The 17,831-nt window shown below is 39.4% G+C and overlaps 1 protein-coding gene across 4 annotated transcripts in view; it reads right to left on the reverse strand.

Annotated features, from left to right (window-relative positions):
• Positions 1–678: 678 nt before the first annotated feature.
• The window catches only part of slc4a11 (solute carrier family 4 member 11), a 333,676-nt gene continuing 316,523 nt past the window's right edge, over positions 679–17,831 (reverse strand). For all 4 annotated transcript variants that reach the window (XM_034159880.1, XM_034159879.1, XM_034159878.1 and 1 more), the window contains 4 exons: positions 10,215–10,388; positions 7,341–7,536; positions 5,587–5,756; positions 679–944 (listed from right to left, as the gene is read on the reverse strand). In XM_034159880.1, the coding sequence (XP_034015771.1) occupies positions 878–944; positions 5,587–5,756; positions 7,341–7,536; positions 10,215–10,388 (607 nt within the window). In that variant the 3' untranslated portion in view covers positions 679–877. The remainder of the gene's footprint in view (positions 945–5,586; positions 5,757–7,340; positions 7,537–10,214; positions 10,389–17,831) is intronic.

Consider the following 17,831-nt stretch of genomic DNA (forward strand, 5'->3'; position numbering starts at 1 on the left):
AGCAGGTATGACACACACTCATCATCTCCTTCGTGCACACTGCATTTGTTAGAATGACTGCATATGTACTCAACCAAAGATATTGTGTATTTAAAGGAAAGTGCTGGAATGCAAGATTTTCAACACTGTTCCAGACGATACAAAAAAAAAAAAAGCATTTACTTTACAGTGACCTAGTTGCAGTTTATTCACCTACATAACAGATCATTTTGTAAAAGTGACCTATTTTGTTAAAACACAATGTTAGTGCAAAGTATAAATTTGTGGGTACTTCAATGTGCAGAATGTATGTGAGCAGTTTTTTTTTTACTTCTTACACATGACTAGTGTGTACTTCAAGTACTTAACCACAGGTTACTATACAGAAGGTACAACACTGAATATAATGTAAATTAAAGGTATAACAGAAATTAAATGTGTGTGACGGAGAACATGATGGTATATGGCACTCAAAGATCTGGCTGTCAAAAATGGAGGTAAAACAAGGAGTTCTGGACTGTCCTGTTTTCATCCCAAGAGGTGTTGTCTGCCCATGTTTGGGGGGGAAAAAAAAAAAAAAAGATTCTTGTGGCTCTCATCTCTCTCCCTCGCTCTCACACACACACACACACACACACACACACACACACACACACACACACACACACACACACACACACACACACACACACACACACACACACACACACAATGTCCCATGTTTCCAGTGCCTCACCTGTAAGAATGTTCTCATCAGATACAAAATCAAAAGTTTGTTTCTCCTTTTTGCTTCTATACAGTTTTGCATTGAAAAATATGCTTCTTTTTCCCAACATTTATTTATTTATTTAAATTACAGGTGTCTTTTGGGGAACTCTGAGCTTATCTCCATCTGCAGCTACATATGTTGGGCATCCATTATGTCCAAGTATTTGGCCTCAATTATATGAGGAAGCAAGTTGTTCCTAAACACAGAAACAGAATTTATGTCAATTACTGCTCGAGAAAGAAGACACAAGAGAAAAAACACAGCAAACATCCAAAATATCAGATTTCACTTCTTCATCAGTAGTATCAGTCAACATGGCAAATAACACATTTGTGACGAAGCGAGCTGGAGAAGTATATCACAGACCAAACACTCAATAAGTTTGTGACCAAGTTCAGAACGTAAAGGTGGCATTATATGGATTATGTTATATTATATTTTTAATGGAGACAACTGCAGCTTTCAATGTTGCACAAGGAGGCCACGACTCCAAACCACCAACCATGGAGTCAAGCAGAAATAAGATGTATTCCAGCACCAAATGCCGCACCAATTTTAAGGCATTCTAGAATTTTGATAAACATGGTGCAAATGCTCACCAGAATGACCATATCCATGATATTTAGTACAGTAGACTGGGGTTCAGGATGAGTCTCCCGTTAGGAGTCCTCAGCTTTAGAATATTTTCACACCGAATATTTTAGTCCTGACCAAGAAACAAAATGTTACAATGCTGCAAATTTACTTTGATTCGGTTTGTTTAAAGTGTATTAAAGTGTACAAGGAAAAACCATGACTGAGCATGCTGTCCCTTCACTGTCCAAAACTGCTGTGTTTATTTATGTTTTAGGTTTGCTTCATAGCACAAAGATTTGGGAGTTCGAGGGAAGGTTAATGTCACAGGTGTTAATATTGTCAACTGGTTTTCTCAACTTTTTTTATTGCAACATTGTACTACAGACAGGTGAAAACTCATGTCCATATGTTGATCATTGCTCATGCATGATGTTACACTTTTAGGGCTTTTCACAAGCTGTGCAGGGTTGTGTTCATCTGAAAAGTTCACTGGCTATGTTTACATGCCGTTAATATTCGGGATAAGGTCAATATTCCGGTTTCTGAAACATTAGGAATAACCCGTTTACATGCTTAATGCTTACATGCAGACAGAGTTACTCCTGTATACATGGTCATTGGTATCATTTGAAATATCCCCATCTAAACAGCAAAGCACGTCTTCCACCGGTGCTTGATTTGGTCTGGCGTTTGTGCAAATCCTGCTTCGCGTAACTTTTTGGCCACCTTCTTGTAAATGTCGCTATCTTGGTACTTTCTACCGTCAATAAAAGACATTATATTCATGTCTTTCATGATACTAATGAAGTACTCAGTTTCCTCCTCGCTCCAAAAGTGTGGTGTTGTGCTGCCGCATCTGGATTTCCCCATGCTTGTTTAGCTCTGCTTCTGTGGTGTCCGGTGGGTTGCGCGCGCCGCATACAAGTAGTTGCCATACTCAAAAGACCAAGATTCCTTGCGGATAGGACATGCGCAGAACACAAAATAATGTTCCTTTCTATGGGGATATTCCGATGCGCGTTTATATGACCTGATATTCGGGTTAGAAAAGGAGTAACCCAGGGGTCATATTCGGGTTTTTAAAAACCGGAATATGAGCATATTCAGGTTTTTGCGGGTGTTTACATGGCCGTGCGCAACCAGGTTATTGCTAATATTCCGGTTATGAAAGGGTTATTGGCTGCATGTAAACATAGTCATTGATGCACATCTAGACTCCCTGCCAACCCGCAGTTAATTCAGTGGTGCCTTTATAATAGTAAAATAAAATACATAAGGTGTTAGTCACATTTGGTTAGATTATTTGGTGCATTGGTTCAGTTTGTGCTCTCACAACAAATGAAATTCTCCAGAATTTGTTTGAGACTAGAACAAGGAAGTATGGCTGGATACAGGAGAAGTTGGCCTGATGTGAACTCTGCCCAGGTGTGAACTGGATAAGGGGCTAAACCTACCCCCTACTCCTAATCCTAACCCCACTCCATCCCTTTACCTAGGCCAAGTTTTTAACCCAGACTGAGTCCTTCCAAAAGCAGAGTTCTCTTGTTACCCTACGGCAGAGCACAAGAACAACATCCACATTTGTAAAGGAGCAACTGGTTGTTCACTGCTCCAATATCACCAGAAGGAAGCCTGAAGATTGACAGGCTTCAACAGAAAGATGACACTCAACAGCATGTGGAGGAAAAGACACAGAACGGGGAGGATGACCCAGTCAATTTGAGCCTACAAACCATAAGATCTGAGGCTCACTGAGTTGCAGACTAGAATTGTGTCTAGATTTGACACAGTCAAACCTTGACTCTGACTTCTCACTAGCAGAGTTCCATTAAATGAGATGGTTGCAAAGATGAACACAGCTCTGCTCACTGTCTCCACTATAAACATGACCGAAACCAATGTCATCTTGTATGCTGTTGCAACAGTAATTTAAAGATGCTTGAGCACAAGACTAAGTGTATGAACCACAGACAATATACCCCCCCATGGAGGACAAGTTTGGAAACCAAGATAAAGGACGCCCAAAAACACATTAACCAGTGAAGAGAAGTGCAAAAGCACAAAGGGTTGAGGACAGGAGAGTTAATATGCTGAAGGACTTCAGAAAGACAGGTGCTGGCCAACCAAACACACACAGTTGTAGCTGACAAGAACCAAAAAGGGCAGTTGTGGTCAATGTGACAAGTCCAAGCAATAGCATCATAATGATGAAATTTTGGAAAAAGGACTTAGAAATTTTTTTTAAAATGATAAACATACAGTAGTGTTCAGAATAATAGTAGTGCTATGTGACTAAAAAGATTACTCCAGGTTTTGAGTATATTTCTTATTGTTACATGGGAAACAAGGTTTAGTAGATTTAGTAGATTCAGTAGAGTATCACAAATCCAACAAGACCAAGCATTCATGATATGCACACTCTTAAGGCTATGAAATTGGGCTATTAGTAAAAAAAAGTAGAAAAGGGGGTGTTCACAATAATAGTAGCATCTGCTGTTGACGCTACAAACTCAAAACTATTATGTTCAAACTGCTTTTTTTTTTTTTAGCAATCCTGTGAATCACTAAACTACTATTTAGTTGTATAACCACAGTTTTTCATGATTTCTTCACATCTGCGAGGCATTAATTTTGTTGGTTTGGAACCAAGATTTTGCTTGTTTACTAGTGTGCTTGGGGTCATTGTCTTGTTAAAACACCCATTTCAAGGGCAGGTCCTCTTCAGCATAAGGCAACATGACCTCTTCAAGTATTTTGACATATCCAAACTGATCCGTGATACCTGGTATGCGAAATATAGGCCCAACACCATAGTAGGAGAAACATGCCCATATCATGATGCTTGCACCACCATGCTTCACTGTCTTCACTGTGAACTGTGACTTGAATTCAGAGTTTGGGGGTCGTCTCACAAACTGTCTGCGGCCCTTGGACCCAAAAAGAACAATTTTACTCTCATCAGTCCACAAAATATTCCTCCATTTCTCTTTAGGCCAGTCGATGTGTTCTTTGGCAAATTGTAACCTCTTCTGCACGTCTTTTATTTAACAGAGGGACTTTGCGGGGGATTCTTGCAAATAAATTAGCTTCACACAGGCATCTTCTAACTGTCACAGCACTTACAGGTAACTCCAGACTGTCTTTGATCATCCTGGAGCTGATCAATGGGTGAGCCTTTGCCATTCTGGTTATTCTTCTAACCATTTTGATGGTTGTTTTCCATTTTCTTCCACATGTCTCTGGATTTTTGTCCATTTTAAAGCATTGGAGATCATTGTAGATGAACAGCCTATAATTTTTTGCACCTGCGTATACGTTTTCCCCTCTCCAATCAACTTTTAAATCAAACTACGCTGTTCTTCTGAACAATGTCTTTAATGTTCCATTTTCCTCAGGCTTTCAAAGAGAAAAGCATGTTAAACAGGTGCTGGCTTCATCCTTAAATAGGGAACACCTGATTCACACCTGTGTGTTCCACAAAATTGACAAACTCAGTGACTGAATGCCACATTACTATTATTGTGAACACCCCCTTTTCTACTTTTTTTTTTTACTAATAGCCCAATTTCATGGCCTTAAGAGTGTGCATATCATGAATGCTTGGTCTTGTTGGATTTGTGATACTCTACTGAATCTACTAAATCTACTAAACCTTGTTTCCCATGTAACAATAAGAAATATACTCAAAACCTGGATTAATCTTTTTAGTCACATAGCACTACTATTATTCTGAACACTACTGTATCTGACTGAAATAACAACATTAAACCTTACATTACACACAAGAACATTAATAATGTGGCTTTCATTTCACTAGAATTTAAAGAAGAAAGAATTTAAAGAAGTTCGGTCCTCGAGAGCCACATTCCTGACACTCTTAGTTGTCTCCCTGCTCCAACACACCTGAATCCAATGAAAGGCTCATTAAAAGTCTGCTAATGAGTCTTTCATTGGATTCAGGTGTGTTGGAGCAGGGAGACAACTAAGAGTGTCAGGAATGTGGCTCTCGAGGACCGAACTTGGCCACCCCTGGTTTAATGTTTTCGCCCATTGAAGAAGCTGAAAATGATTTCCCCTAAAGGTCCATAGTTATGCGTTTTTTGTGTGATCGTGCACATCAAACCTAAATTTAATGTGTACGACCACACCTGTTCAGTTTCAGGTCAGCCAGAATGTTCTTCATCAATATGCTGCTGAAGAACATTCTGCAGTAAAGCACTTGAGGAACAATTACTTTCTGGGACAGAATAATGCACTTGTACCTGATTGGAATTAGCAGGATCATGAACAGAGGAAAGATCATCTTCATGTACGGTATTGGGTACATGCCAAAGGTACACAGCACCAGCAGCTGCATCATCTGCAGGAAAGTGAAGTAGTGTATCTTCCTCTGGGGCACTTTGCGGATGTAGTGGGTAGGTGGGTAAGACGTCTGAAGGAGGAGAGAGGATGAAGGCCAGATTAAAATGCAATCTTTCCTGGTCAGACGTTTCCTGTAGTTCTTGAACAAGTTTTCACACACTGCAACGGGATTTTGGTCCACTCCTCCATACAGATCTCAGACGATCTGTGACAATGTTATGGTGTAAAAACAGCAAGAATGGTGACAAAGGGCAGTTTCAGTTTGTACAGGGGTCAAAAGTTAAAGCTGCTCCAAGTTTTGCAAAATGAGATGCAAATTATTGGTTAATAGGGTTTTAAAAAGGAATAGTTTGCATCATGTGTCATGCTTAGTTATCACGTTACAGGGTAACATATGTCACATGCCATAGAATCCAATGTACGTCGACACTGTTTGACATTTTCTTTGCAAACCAAGCATTTAACACAGTCAAAACTATTCAATTTATTAACCCCTACCTGGCCGCCATATTGGAATTTCAAGTGGCCAGCACTTTTTTCTCAAATACTGATTTATGAAGAACATTCATGCCAAATCTGACGCTTGTATCACAATGTGAAGGATTATTTCAGTTATCTGCTGCACTACAGCTAGATGACATACATTGCAGATAAAAATATCCATAGCAAAAGAAAAAAAGACCACGGTAAGTGCCACAGATGGCCTCATGGTTTCTATCAGATTTTCAGTTGATGCTGTGGTGTCAGACAGGAGCCACCACAGCAGCAGGAAGTCATCAATCAAATAGTTACCCCCCCTAAAAAACCTGGAGTCCATTACGTTAGGGTTCCTTTTCATACATTACATCCTGCCTGTGCTAGTAAACATGCCTGTCTTTTATTTTTATTCAGAGCGGTTCACTCTATACTAAATGGACTTTTTGACTGTCTTCCAGACATTCTGGCACTCACCAAAGTGACTTCTTCAGTATTTATATTTAGATAATGAAGCTTTTCACTGAACAATTACTCCTCACTGCCATTTGGAGGCGCCAATGTGTAAAGTACAATGCAATGAGGAAAAGAAAGTCCTTCCCCCTTTTTCCACTTTGCTGAGTTTTCCTTTTGAGGCACAAAGCAAAGGCAGAAATATGAGCATGAAGATGTTTCAAACCTCTCAAGAGAACACAGTTTAAGAAACTACAGGAAGAAAATTAATGGCAAGTTCTGAAATTTCAGATAAGCTTGTTTTAATTCTTAGCCAATGCTGACAAGAGACCGCTGGACTAAGAACAAAAGAAGTCTTTTAAAACAAAGTCAAGTCTGGGAGAGGGTTTCTAAAGGACCAGAGCAACTAAGGATCAGAGGTGGAGAGGAAGATAGTGTGTAAAGGTACCAATGGGAAATGCTGCAACAAATTTTATAAGAAACAAAAACTGCTTTTTACCAGTGTGTGATGAAAACCCAACACATTTTACCTTCCCCAAATCTCTAAAACCTGCTCGCCTGGTTTTCTGTGGAAATTAAATCAAAACACAAAAATATATTTGCAAATATTATTTGGGTTCTGGTCTTCCAGCACTGGGCATCTAGTCAACTCTTTGATCTGCTGAGCTTTGCGGCCACCATATGGTCTCGCATACAATCATTGCTCCACTCGTACACACATATTCACCTGCTCCTTGAGGAGGAGAGCCATGCGGTCACACATCTGGTTTCCGTCGATGGAGGTGAGGGCAATGTAGAGGAAGAGGCCATACAGGACGGGTTTGGGGATCCACTGCAGCGGGAGGGGCAGCAGTAGCACTGACACACCGATGAAGATGTTGGCTGCTAGAGACGTCAGCCTGGTCTCCTTCACCTGGACGATACTGACAACCCACACACACATAAATGATAAGCAGAATTAAAGAAAAATGAAATTAAATAAACGCCTCTTCTCTTTTTCATTTTGAGGACTTTCAGACTTCATTTTGATTTTGATTGATTGAAGATTTATTTTGAACATAAAAGAATATATAGTTTATAATATATATATATATATATATATATATATATATATATATATATATAAGTTTAAATTTCTTGAATCCCACCCCTTCTCCCTATATGATGAGTTATATGTCAATCCCTGCTTCCTTAAAAATACTACTGTTAATCATGAAAACAACAACAGTAATAATAATAATAATACTACAATGATAAAATGCAATTTTAGAATAAGATAGACAAACATAACCTAACAAAACAACAGAAAAGAAAGAACCAAATAACAATGAACACAAAACATTTCTAACATTTAGAGAAAATAAATACAAAATGTTACCATCCACAACTGTGACAAACGTGTTTGTATTTAGTTGTATGTAAAAGGTTGGGCACCCCTGATAATTTTCATGATTTTCCTTTATAAATCATTGGTTGTCTGCACCAGAAATTTCAGTTAAATATATCATATAGCAGACGAACACACTGATATTTGAGAAGTGAAATGAAGTTTCAAGTATTTACAGAAAGTGTGCAATAATTATTTAAACAAAGTCAGGCAGGTGCATAAATTTGGGCACCCTTGTCATTTTATTGATTTGAATACATTTAGCACTAATTGCTGGATTACAAAATTGGTTTGGTAAGCTCACTGACCCTTGACCTCCTTACACAGGTGAATCCAATCATGAGAAAGGGTATTTAAGGTGGCCATTTGCAAATGTTTCCCCTCTTTGCATCTCTTCTAATGAGTGGCAACATGGGAGCCTTTAAACAACTCTCAAATGAAAACAAAGACTGTTCAACATGATGGTTTAGGGGAAGGATACAAAAAGCTATAAAAATAAGCTACAAAAAGCAAAAAGCTAGAGATTTTAGCTGTCAGTTTCCACTGTGAGGAACATAGTGAGGAAATAGAAGACCACCGGCACAGTACTAGTTAAGACCCGAAGTGGCAGGCCAAGAAAAATCTCAGATAAGCTGAAGTGAAGGATGGTGAGAACAGTCATAGTCAACCCACAGACCTGCTCCAAAGACCTACAACATGATCTTGCTGCAGATAGTGTCTCTGTGCATCATTCAACTATACAGCGCACTTTGCACTAAGAGATGCTGTATGATGCTGTAATGCAGAGGAAGCCTTTTCTGCATACACGCCACAAACAGAGTCACTTGAGGTATGCTAAAGCACATTTGTACAAGCCAGCTTCATTTTGAAATAAGGTGCTGTGGACTGATGAAACTAAGCACAGTCACAGTGTGAACAGTCCTTTATTGTCCCAATTACTTGAATTCCATTTCAAGGTCAACCAACATCAAAAGGTCACATTATCAAGAGAAAAGTAGCATGTGACGACTATAGTGCTTAATAGCAACCACAGGTTTCACTTTAATTAAACCCTTTAAATAGCCATTAGAAACAGACATGCACATAACTGGTGCTCATGCATGCTAAATAAATAAATGATGTGCGGCAGAACTCACAGAAGGAAGCACATTTTCTACAGTCTGTCATCGTTTCCCTCTGTGTTTCGCTGTGCATCATTTACTTTTACCATGCACAAGTGCCACTTATGCGCACACCTATAAATATCACATTTAAGCACTGCACCAAACTTTCCACATTAACATGTGACCTCAATTTTTACAGTTTTTTCAAAATCAAATTGCTTTGTCCTTGACACATTCCACCATTTTTGGTAAAAATCAGACCAAAATTCAGTAACCTGTTCACACATACAGGACCAAAACCAATACTCTGCATGTGCTACCATGTGTGGGTGCATTTAACTCAGGACTTTGAACATCGAGTGATGGAAGTCAAAGTGAGGAGATAAATCTCACACTCTCATCTTCAACCGCTTTTCTGGGATCGGGTCACCGGGGAGACAAATCTGCTTGTGCATTTTATGTTCCAATTATAGAAGTTAGGAAATGCAATAAGTACTCAATTCTAACCAATTCAGAACTGTTGAAACATAATTGGCTCTCAAAGCTCAAATCACATTCACAATGCAGTAACTTCTTTTTTGTTTCAAACCATCATTAGTTTTTCTGTTCAGTGTCCAGATGCTTGTAGTCCATACTGAATTTCTTTACTTCTTTAAAGACTTTCACTCAAAACAGCAGCTCAGAATTACTTCCTATACGCCAGACATTTTCTCCACATACAAAAACACTTTTCCCAGGTAATATATATAATATATGCACATTAAAGAACTGTGAAAGCTACATTTTTCTCACCCTAAAGTGGATTATCTTACTCTTATAGAGTTGACCTGTCGCCTTTCATCACTGAAAAACACTTAAAGTACATTTATCATAACTGGCTACTTAACTGGTCTTGAATATCTGCCTCCTATCATTTCTCATATTCCTGAAGATCTCTCACCCCCCCCATCTTTTCCACTAAGAGAGAAAATGGTTAGCTGCACTGTAATCATGCAATCAGGGGAGAGCAGGATCCTGTATGCTGTGACACAAAATTACAGTCTCCATGTTCTGAAGACGACCTTTAATTGAGTGTCTGATTAGCGCTGGTGGTGAGAAGCGGGTAACTCACGTCTCATAGAGGTGGCCCCCCTCCACGCGTTGCTCCACAAAAGCCAGCTGGCGCACATGGAGGGTGGAGTGGGGAAAGGCGGCGTGCATCCAGGGCAACCCCAGCACCGACATCAGTATGTTAATGAGCCCAGAGAGCATCAGGTCCCAGTGATACGCTGTGCCCTTCAGCAACCTAAGGAACAACCAAACACCAGCGTGCAGTCAGCAGCCTTGTGTCACACAGATGAGCCACCAAAATAATGCACGTCAACACAAAGGGCATCTTTCACCTAACGTCGGTGATAACCTTCAACCACAATCATCTTGCTCACATGACTCACTGCTCCTCACGTCCATTCAAATAAATCATGTAAATTATGCATTTATTTGTTTTGTAAAAAGGACAGGGAAAAAAAAAACAATGTCACTGATGATGAAAACCAACTTTGACATTATGGTAACTTCACACAAGAAGAAAAAAAAGCCTGCAAACTTTATAATGCCACAGAATATTTTGCTCCATGTGAGTGATCACTGCTGTGCAGCGATCCCATTTTTCAGCCCTGCTCTGTAGGAGGCGGTGCATGTACACGTTGAGGAATGCATTTGGCCTTTGTTAATATTTGAATCTTAAAACCTGAACTGTGACAAGGACTCAAATAAATGATACAAGAAACACCCTCAATCCATAAGTGGGCAATGTGCAAAAATCAGTTTTTTTTTTTAAATCTCACTTTTAAGTTAAACATCCTCAAAGTTACCAAACTCATGACTGTGCACGTAGAAAGTCTGCAGCTATCAGCCATGTATCTTGCTGATGTTTGAGCATGGCAGCCAACCCAGCATGTTGTAATTCTTAAACATACGTGACATTAGATCTGGAAAGGTGAAAGCAGGACTCCTGAATTTTCAAACCCTTTTTGTCTGGACTTAATTAGCCAGAGTTCATGAGCTAGTTTAGGCAAAAAGATTTACTTTAAAATATGCTTATTTTTACAAAATGACAGAATTACAGTTGTGGACATATGTTTACATATATTTTAGCTAAAAACATACAAGCTCAGTTTTCCCCTAATGCACACACTGTGTTTTAATCAAGCAATCCAGTGTTAACTGTCACTTAGAATGTCTACCTTATTTTCACATGAAGATATTTAAATTCTTACAAGATTGATTCATTTCAGCGTTCACTGTCAGGTTTTCAGCAAGATAACATTTTGCATGCAACAAAATAAAGATTCCAAACAGAATGGAAGATTTCAGAAACTATTCACTTTTAAAAAAATACTGAATGACAAATTTGAATATTCCATGGTTTACTGGGTCATGTTTGTCTGCACTGGGTCTACATATCAGATCAGTGTCATACTGTGTAGAATTAAAAGTTTAAAGAATTAGGCTATGACTTTTAGAGCAGTTTAACTGATGTAAAATCAATATGGCTCCAAGCTTCTTACATTTTTGTATAAATCAGTTGAACAGCTTCTTGTAGGTATTCAAAATTGTGGTCCAAAAGTATGTATATATGTATATATATATATATATATATATATAAGGACTTGTTTGATGGGCAGACTCCTAAATACAGCCAAACATTCCCCAATTAACCAGAGAACGTTTCAAAAGTAATTCCATCAAGTTGTGGAATATTACATCAAGAGGCATTTGATCTTGGTGAATATTAACTGGGAACTTTAATGTAAATGGCACGATTTATATATATATATATATATATATATATATATATATATATATATATATATAGGATAAAATTACTATTATGTCCTCCTGAAGGTATCAAACCAGAATCATTTTCCTTCTTGCACATCTTCATATGGTGTGCTGCCAATGTGTGAAGTTTCACCGAAACCCATGAAGCAGCTTTTAATCAATAAAACACAAGTCAACACTCCTTAAGAATCTTAAGATACCTATATATCATTGAGGATAGAGAGAGAGAGAGAGGCCAGAATTTTTTCCTCCCAAAATAGAGTTTATTTATGTTTGAGAGGCCACTCTCCCATTTTTGTGGTGCAAATATGCAGATATGACTCAAGAAAATATTTTATATTTAGTTGTAACTTTGTGGAACAGCCTCCTCATCATGTGGTAAATGTTCCAATGTGTTATTAATATTAATAATTAATAATAATAATAATAATAATATTTGGAAGATTCAGACGGCTTTCGGTGGCTTTTCAGTCGTGTGACTATCCGAAAAATTGTGGAAAAGGTGGGCATGTCACAACATGTCCTGTGAGACTTCAACACGAAGGCGCTTTTGCTCTGCCATCAGCTTCGTGCCGAAGCCATCGGCATGAATTTCGCTGCAACTCTTTTCATGGCCAAATCTTCTGTCACAGTGGAATGTGCTGAAGTGCTGATGTCCACCTCTTCCGCAATTTCTCGGATAGTCACTCGACGGTCCCGCATCACCACAGCGTTCACTTTGAAAATGATCTGGTCATTTCAGCATGTTGATGGCCGACCGGAGCGTGGCTCGCTCTCCACCGTTGTGCAGACGTCTTTAAACCGGTTGTACCGCTCCTTAATCTGTGTAATGTCCATAGGATGATCACCGAAAGCCGTCTGAATCATCTGAATGGTTTCCACCTGGCTGTCGCCCAGTTTCTGGCAAAATTTGATGCAGTCGCACTGCTCCAGTTGTTCCGCCATTTTCCTTGCAAAGAAAATCTGAAGAGAGACGACACCCATCCTCACACAAAGGCTGCTTACCAGCAAATGACGCAATCGACAAGCGTGAAAAAATTCACGCATGCGCACGAAGGTTCAAGGTTGGCTCATGCAAGCACACATGATTCAAATCCATCATGTCATGCCCTGTGCAGTTCCAGGCTGCAGTCCTTATTTTCCCTGTTTATTTGGTTCTGCTCCTTCTGCCCCAGCCTTGTTTTATTAATTGGCATTTTCATCATGTGTTTATTCTGTGTTCTATTTTTGCTTTGGCACATTCTTCGTTACTTTTATTCTTCAGCCATGTTCCAGCTCCGTTCTAGTTTTGTTCTATCAGTCTGTTTTCATGGTTTATCAATTACTTATTTTTTACCTATTTTTGCTGCTCTCATTTCTGTAATATGTAGTACTGTGATGCCAGGTTTTGTTATCACTTAGTTTCTGTTTTTCTTATGGTTTTGTCTGTCTGTTCCACTTAGTTTTGGTCATAGTGTGTTATTTCCCATAATTCTGTTTATCATGTTCTGGGATGCTTTTCAGTCCTGTTCGAGTTTAGATTCCTGTTCATGTTTTTCTTGTATGATCTTTAGTTGTCTTGTCTGTAATTCTCTTCACTGCTCACTTGCACCTGTCTGTCTCATCCTGTCCTCATCTGCTCTGTGTCTGCACTCTTCTCAGTTCTCACGTTCACTCCCAGCTTCATTGTTATCACTGTCTTCTTCTGATCACGGCACTCTCTGCACCTGCACTTTCTCATCACTGTTAGCCACCCCCATTTGTCTGTCATTTCCTTGCTCATTTGTCACAGCCTTTCTGCATCTCTTTTGCTGCTTAGTTTACACCTGACCGCGCCCCCTTCCAGGCCCGTCCTCCACCACGTGCACCTCATTATCTTATTACCACCTGTTCCTATTTAAACTGCTTCAGTTCACTTCCTCCCTGCTCGTTTGTTGATTCATTCACTTACCAGCACTTTGTCTCAGTCTTATTTTGCCAAGCCGTGTTTTTGACTCTGCTCTGTGTACTGACCCTGCTTGTTTTTGACCACGTCCTCTGTCTTGTCCCTGCCCGGTACTTTTGCTCCGCGGACTGCCTTAAACCATCCTTTACTCATACGTCCTGTTGTGAGCCTGCATTTGTGTCCAGCCTCTGTCTGTGCCTCGCCTCCGCTCAGTCCTGTCGCATCAGGTTTTTGCAAAAAATAAAAAGGTCAGATACTTTTCTAACAGTGAGATGATGCCCACCTCTAATTTTAGAGGTGGGCATCTATGAAGCCCACCTCTAAAATGAGGTGGGCTTCATAGATAATTGGCAAAGCTTCTGGGGAAAACCTGGTCTTGTTAGGAGAGACGGCATCCATCCCACTTTGGATGTAGCAGCTCTCATTTCTAGAAATCTGGCCAATTTTCTTAAATCCTCCAAACCGTGACTATCCAGGGTTGGGACCAGGAAGCAGAGTTGTAGTCTTACACACCTCTCTGCAGCTTCTCTCCCCCTGCCATCCCCTCATTACCCCATCCCCGTAGAGACGGTGCCGGCTCCCAGACTACCAATAACCAGCAAAAATCTATTTAAGCATAAAAATTCAAAAAGAAAAAACAATATAGCACCTTCAACTGCACCACAGACTAAAACAGTTAAATGTGGTCTATTAAACATTAGGTCTCTCTCTTCTAAGTCCCTGTTGGTAAATGATATAATAATTGATCAACATATTGATTTATTCTGCCTTACAGAAACCTGGTTACAGCAGGATGAATATGTTAGTTTAAATGAGTCAACACCCCCGAGTCACACTAACTGTCAGAATGCTCGTAGCACGGGCCGGGGCGGAGGATTAGCAGCAATCTTCCATTCCAGCTTATTAATTAATCAAAAACCCAGACAGAGCTTTAATTCATTTGAAAGCTTGACTCTTAGTCTTGTCCATCCAAATTGGAAGTCCCAAAAACCAGTTTTATTTGTTGTTATCTATTGTCCACCTGGTCGTTACTGTGAGTTTCTCTGTGAATTTTCAGACCTTTTGTCTGACTTAGTGCTTAGCTCAGATAAGATAATTATAGTGGGCGATTTTAACATCCACACAGATGCTGAGAATGACAGCCTCAACACTGCATTTAATCTATTATTATTATTATCTATTATTGCTCAAAAAGTAAATGAGTCCACCCACCACTTTAATCATATCTTAGATCTTGTTCTGACTTATGGTATGGAAATAGAAGACTTAACAGTATTCCCTGAAAACTCCCTTCTGTCTGATCATTTCTTAATAACATTTACATTTACTCTGATGGACTACCCAGCAGTGGGGAATAAGTTTCATTACACTAGAAGTCTTTCAGAAAGCGCTGTAACTAGGTTTAAGGATATGATTCCTTCTTTATGTTCTCTAATGCCATATACCAACACAGTGCAGAGTAGCTACCTAAACTCTGTAAGTGAGATAGAGTATCTCGTCAATAGTTTTACATCCTCATTGAAGACAACTTTGGATGCTGTAGCTCCTCTGAAAAAGAGAGCTTTAAATCAGAAGTGCCTGACTCCGTGGTATAACTCACAAACTCGTAGCTTAAAGCAGATAACCCGTAAGTTGGAGAGGAAATGGCGTCTCACTAATTTAGAAGATCTTCACTTAGCCTGGAAAAAGAGTCTGTTGCTCTATAAAAAAGCCCTCCGTAAAGCTAGGACATCTTTCTACTCATCACTAATTAAAGAAAATAAGAACAACCCCAGGTTTCTTTTCAGCACTGTAGCCAGGCTGACAAAGAGTCAGAGCTCTATTGAGCTGAGTATTCCATTAACTTTAACTAGTAATGACTTCATGACTTTCTTTGCTAACAAAATTTTAACTAAAAAATTACTCATAACCATCCCAAAGACGTATCGTTATCTTTGGCTGCTTTCAGTGATGCCGGTATTTGGTTAGACTCTTTCTCTCCGATTGTTCTGTCTGAGTTATTTTCATTAGTTACTTCATCCAAACCATCAATATGTTTATTAGACCCCATTCCTACCAGGCTACTCAAGGAAGCCCTACCATTATTTAATGCTTCGATCTTAAATATGATCAATCTATCTTTGTTAGTTGGCTATGTACCACAGGCTTTTAAGGTGGCAGTAATTAAACCATTACTTAAAAAGCCATCACTTGACCCAGCTATCTTAGCTAATTATAGGCCAATCTCCAACCTTCCTTTTCTCTCAAAAATTCTTGAAAGGGTAGTTGTAAAACAGCTAACTGATCATCTGCAGAGGAATGGTCTATTTGAAGAGTTTCAGTCAGGTTTTAGAATTTATCATAGTACAGAAACAGCATTAGTGAAGGTTACAAATGATCTTCTTATGGCCTCGGACAGTGGACTCATCTCTGTGCTTGTTCTGTTAGACCTCAGTGCTGCTTTTGATACTGTTGACCATAAAATTTTATTACAGAGATTAGAGCATGCCATAGGTATTAAAGGCACTGCACTGCGGTGGTTTGAATCATATTTGTCTAATAGATTACAATTTGTTCATGTAAATGGGGACTCTTCTTCACAGACTAAAGTTAATTATGGAGTTCCACAAGGTTCTGTGCTAGGACCAATTTTATTCACTTTATACATGCTTCCCTTAGGTAGTATTATTAGACGGTATTGCTTAAATTTTCATTGTTACGCAGATGATACCCAGCTTTATCTATCCATGAAGCCAGAGGATACACACCAATTAGCTAAACTGCAGGATTGTCTTACAGACATAAAGACATGGATGACCTCTAATTTCCTGCTTTTAAACTCAGATAAAACTGAAGTTATTGTACTTGGCCCCACAAATCTTAGAAACATGGTGTCTAACCAGATCCTTACTCTGGATGGCATTACCCTGACCTCTAGTAATACTGTGAGAAATCTTGGAGTCATTTTTGATCAGGATATGTCATTCAAAGTGCATATTAAACAAATATGTAGGACTGCTTTTTTGCATTTACGCAATATCTCTAAAATCAGAAAGGTCTTGTCTCAGAGTGATGCTGAAAAACTAATTCATGCATTTATTTCCTCTAGGCTGGACTATTGTAATTCATTATTATCAGGTTGTCCTAAAAGTTCCCTAAAAAGCCTTCAGTTAATTCAAAATGCTGCAGCTAGAGTACTGACGGGGACTAGAAGGAGAGAGCATATCTCACCCATATTGGCCTCTCTTCATTGGCTTCCTGTTAATTCTAGAATAGAATTTAAAATTCTTCTTCTTACTTATAAGGTTTTGAATAATCAGGTCCCATCTTATCTTAGGGACCTCGTAGTACCATATCACCCTAATAGAGCGCTTCGCTCTCAGACTGCAGGCTTACTTGTAGTTCCTAGGGTTTGTAAGAGTAGAATGGGAGGCAGAGCCTTCAGCTTTCAGGCTCCTCTCCTGTGGAACCAGCTCCCAATTCAGATCAGGGAGACAGACACCCTCTCTACTTTTAAGATTAGGCTTAAAACTTTCCTTTTTGCTAAAGCTTATAGTTAGGGCTGGATCAGGTGACCCTGAACCATCCCTTAGTTATGCTGCTATAGACGTAGACTGCTGGGGGGTTCCCATGATGCACTGTTTCTTTCTCTTTTTGCTCTGTATGCACCACTCTGCATTTAATCATTAGTGATCGATCTCTGCTCCCCTCCACAGCATGTCTTTTTCCTGGTTCTCTCCCTCAGCCCCAACCAGTCCCAGCAGAAGACTGCCCCTCCCTGAGCCTGGTTCTGCTGGAGGTTTCTTCCTGTTAAAAGGGAGTTTTTCCTTCCCACTGTAGCCAAGTGCTTGCTCACAGGGGGTCGTTTTGACCGTTGGGGTTTTACATAATTATTGTATGGCCTTGCCTTACAATATAAAGCGTCTTGGGGCAACTGTTTGTTGTGATTTGGCGCTATATAAAAAAAATTGATTGATTGATTGATTGATTGATAACAGACCT

The sequence above is a fragment of the Thalassophryne amazonica genome, chromosome 19 (assembly GCF_902500255.1).
Source record: "Thalassophryne amazonica chromosome 19, fThaAma1.1, whole genome shotgun sequence".
NCBI classification, from domain to species: domain Eukaryota; kingdom Metazoa; phylum Chordata; class Actinopteri; order Batrachoidiformes; family Batrachoididae; genus Thalassophryne; species Thalassophryne amazonica.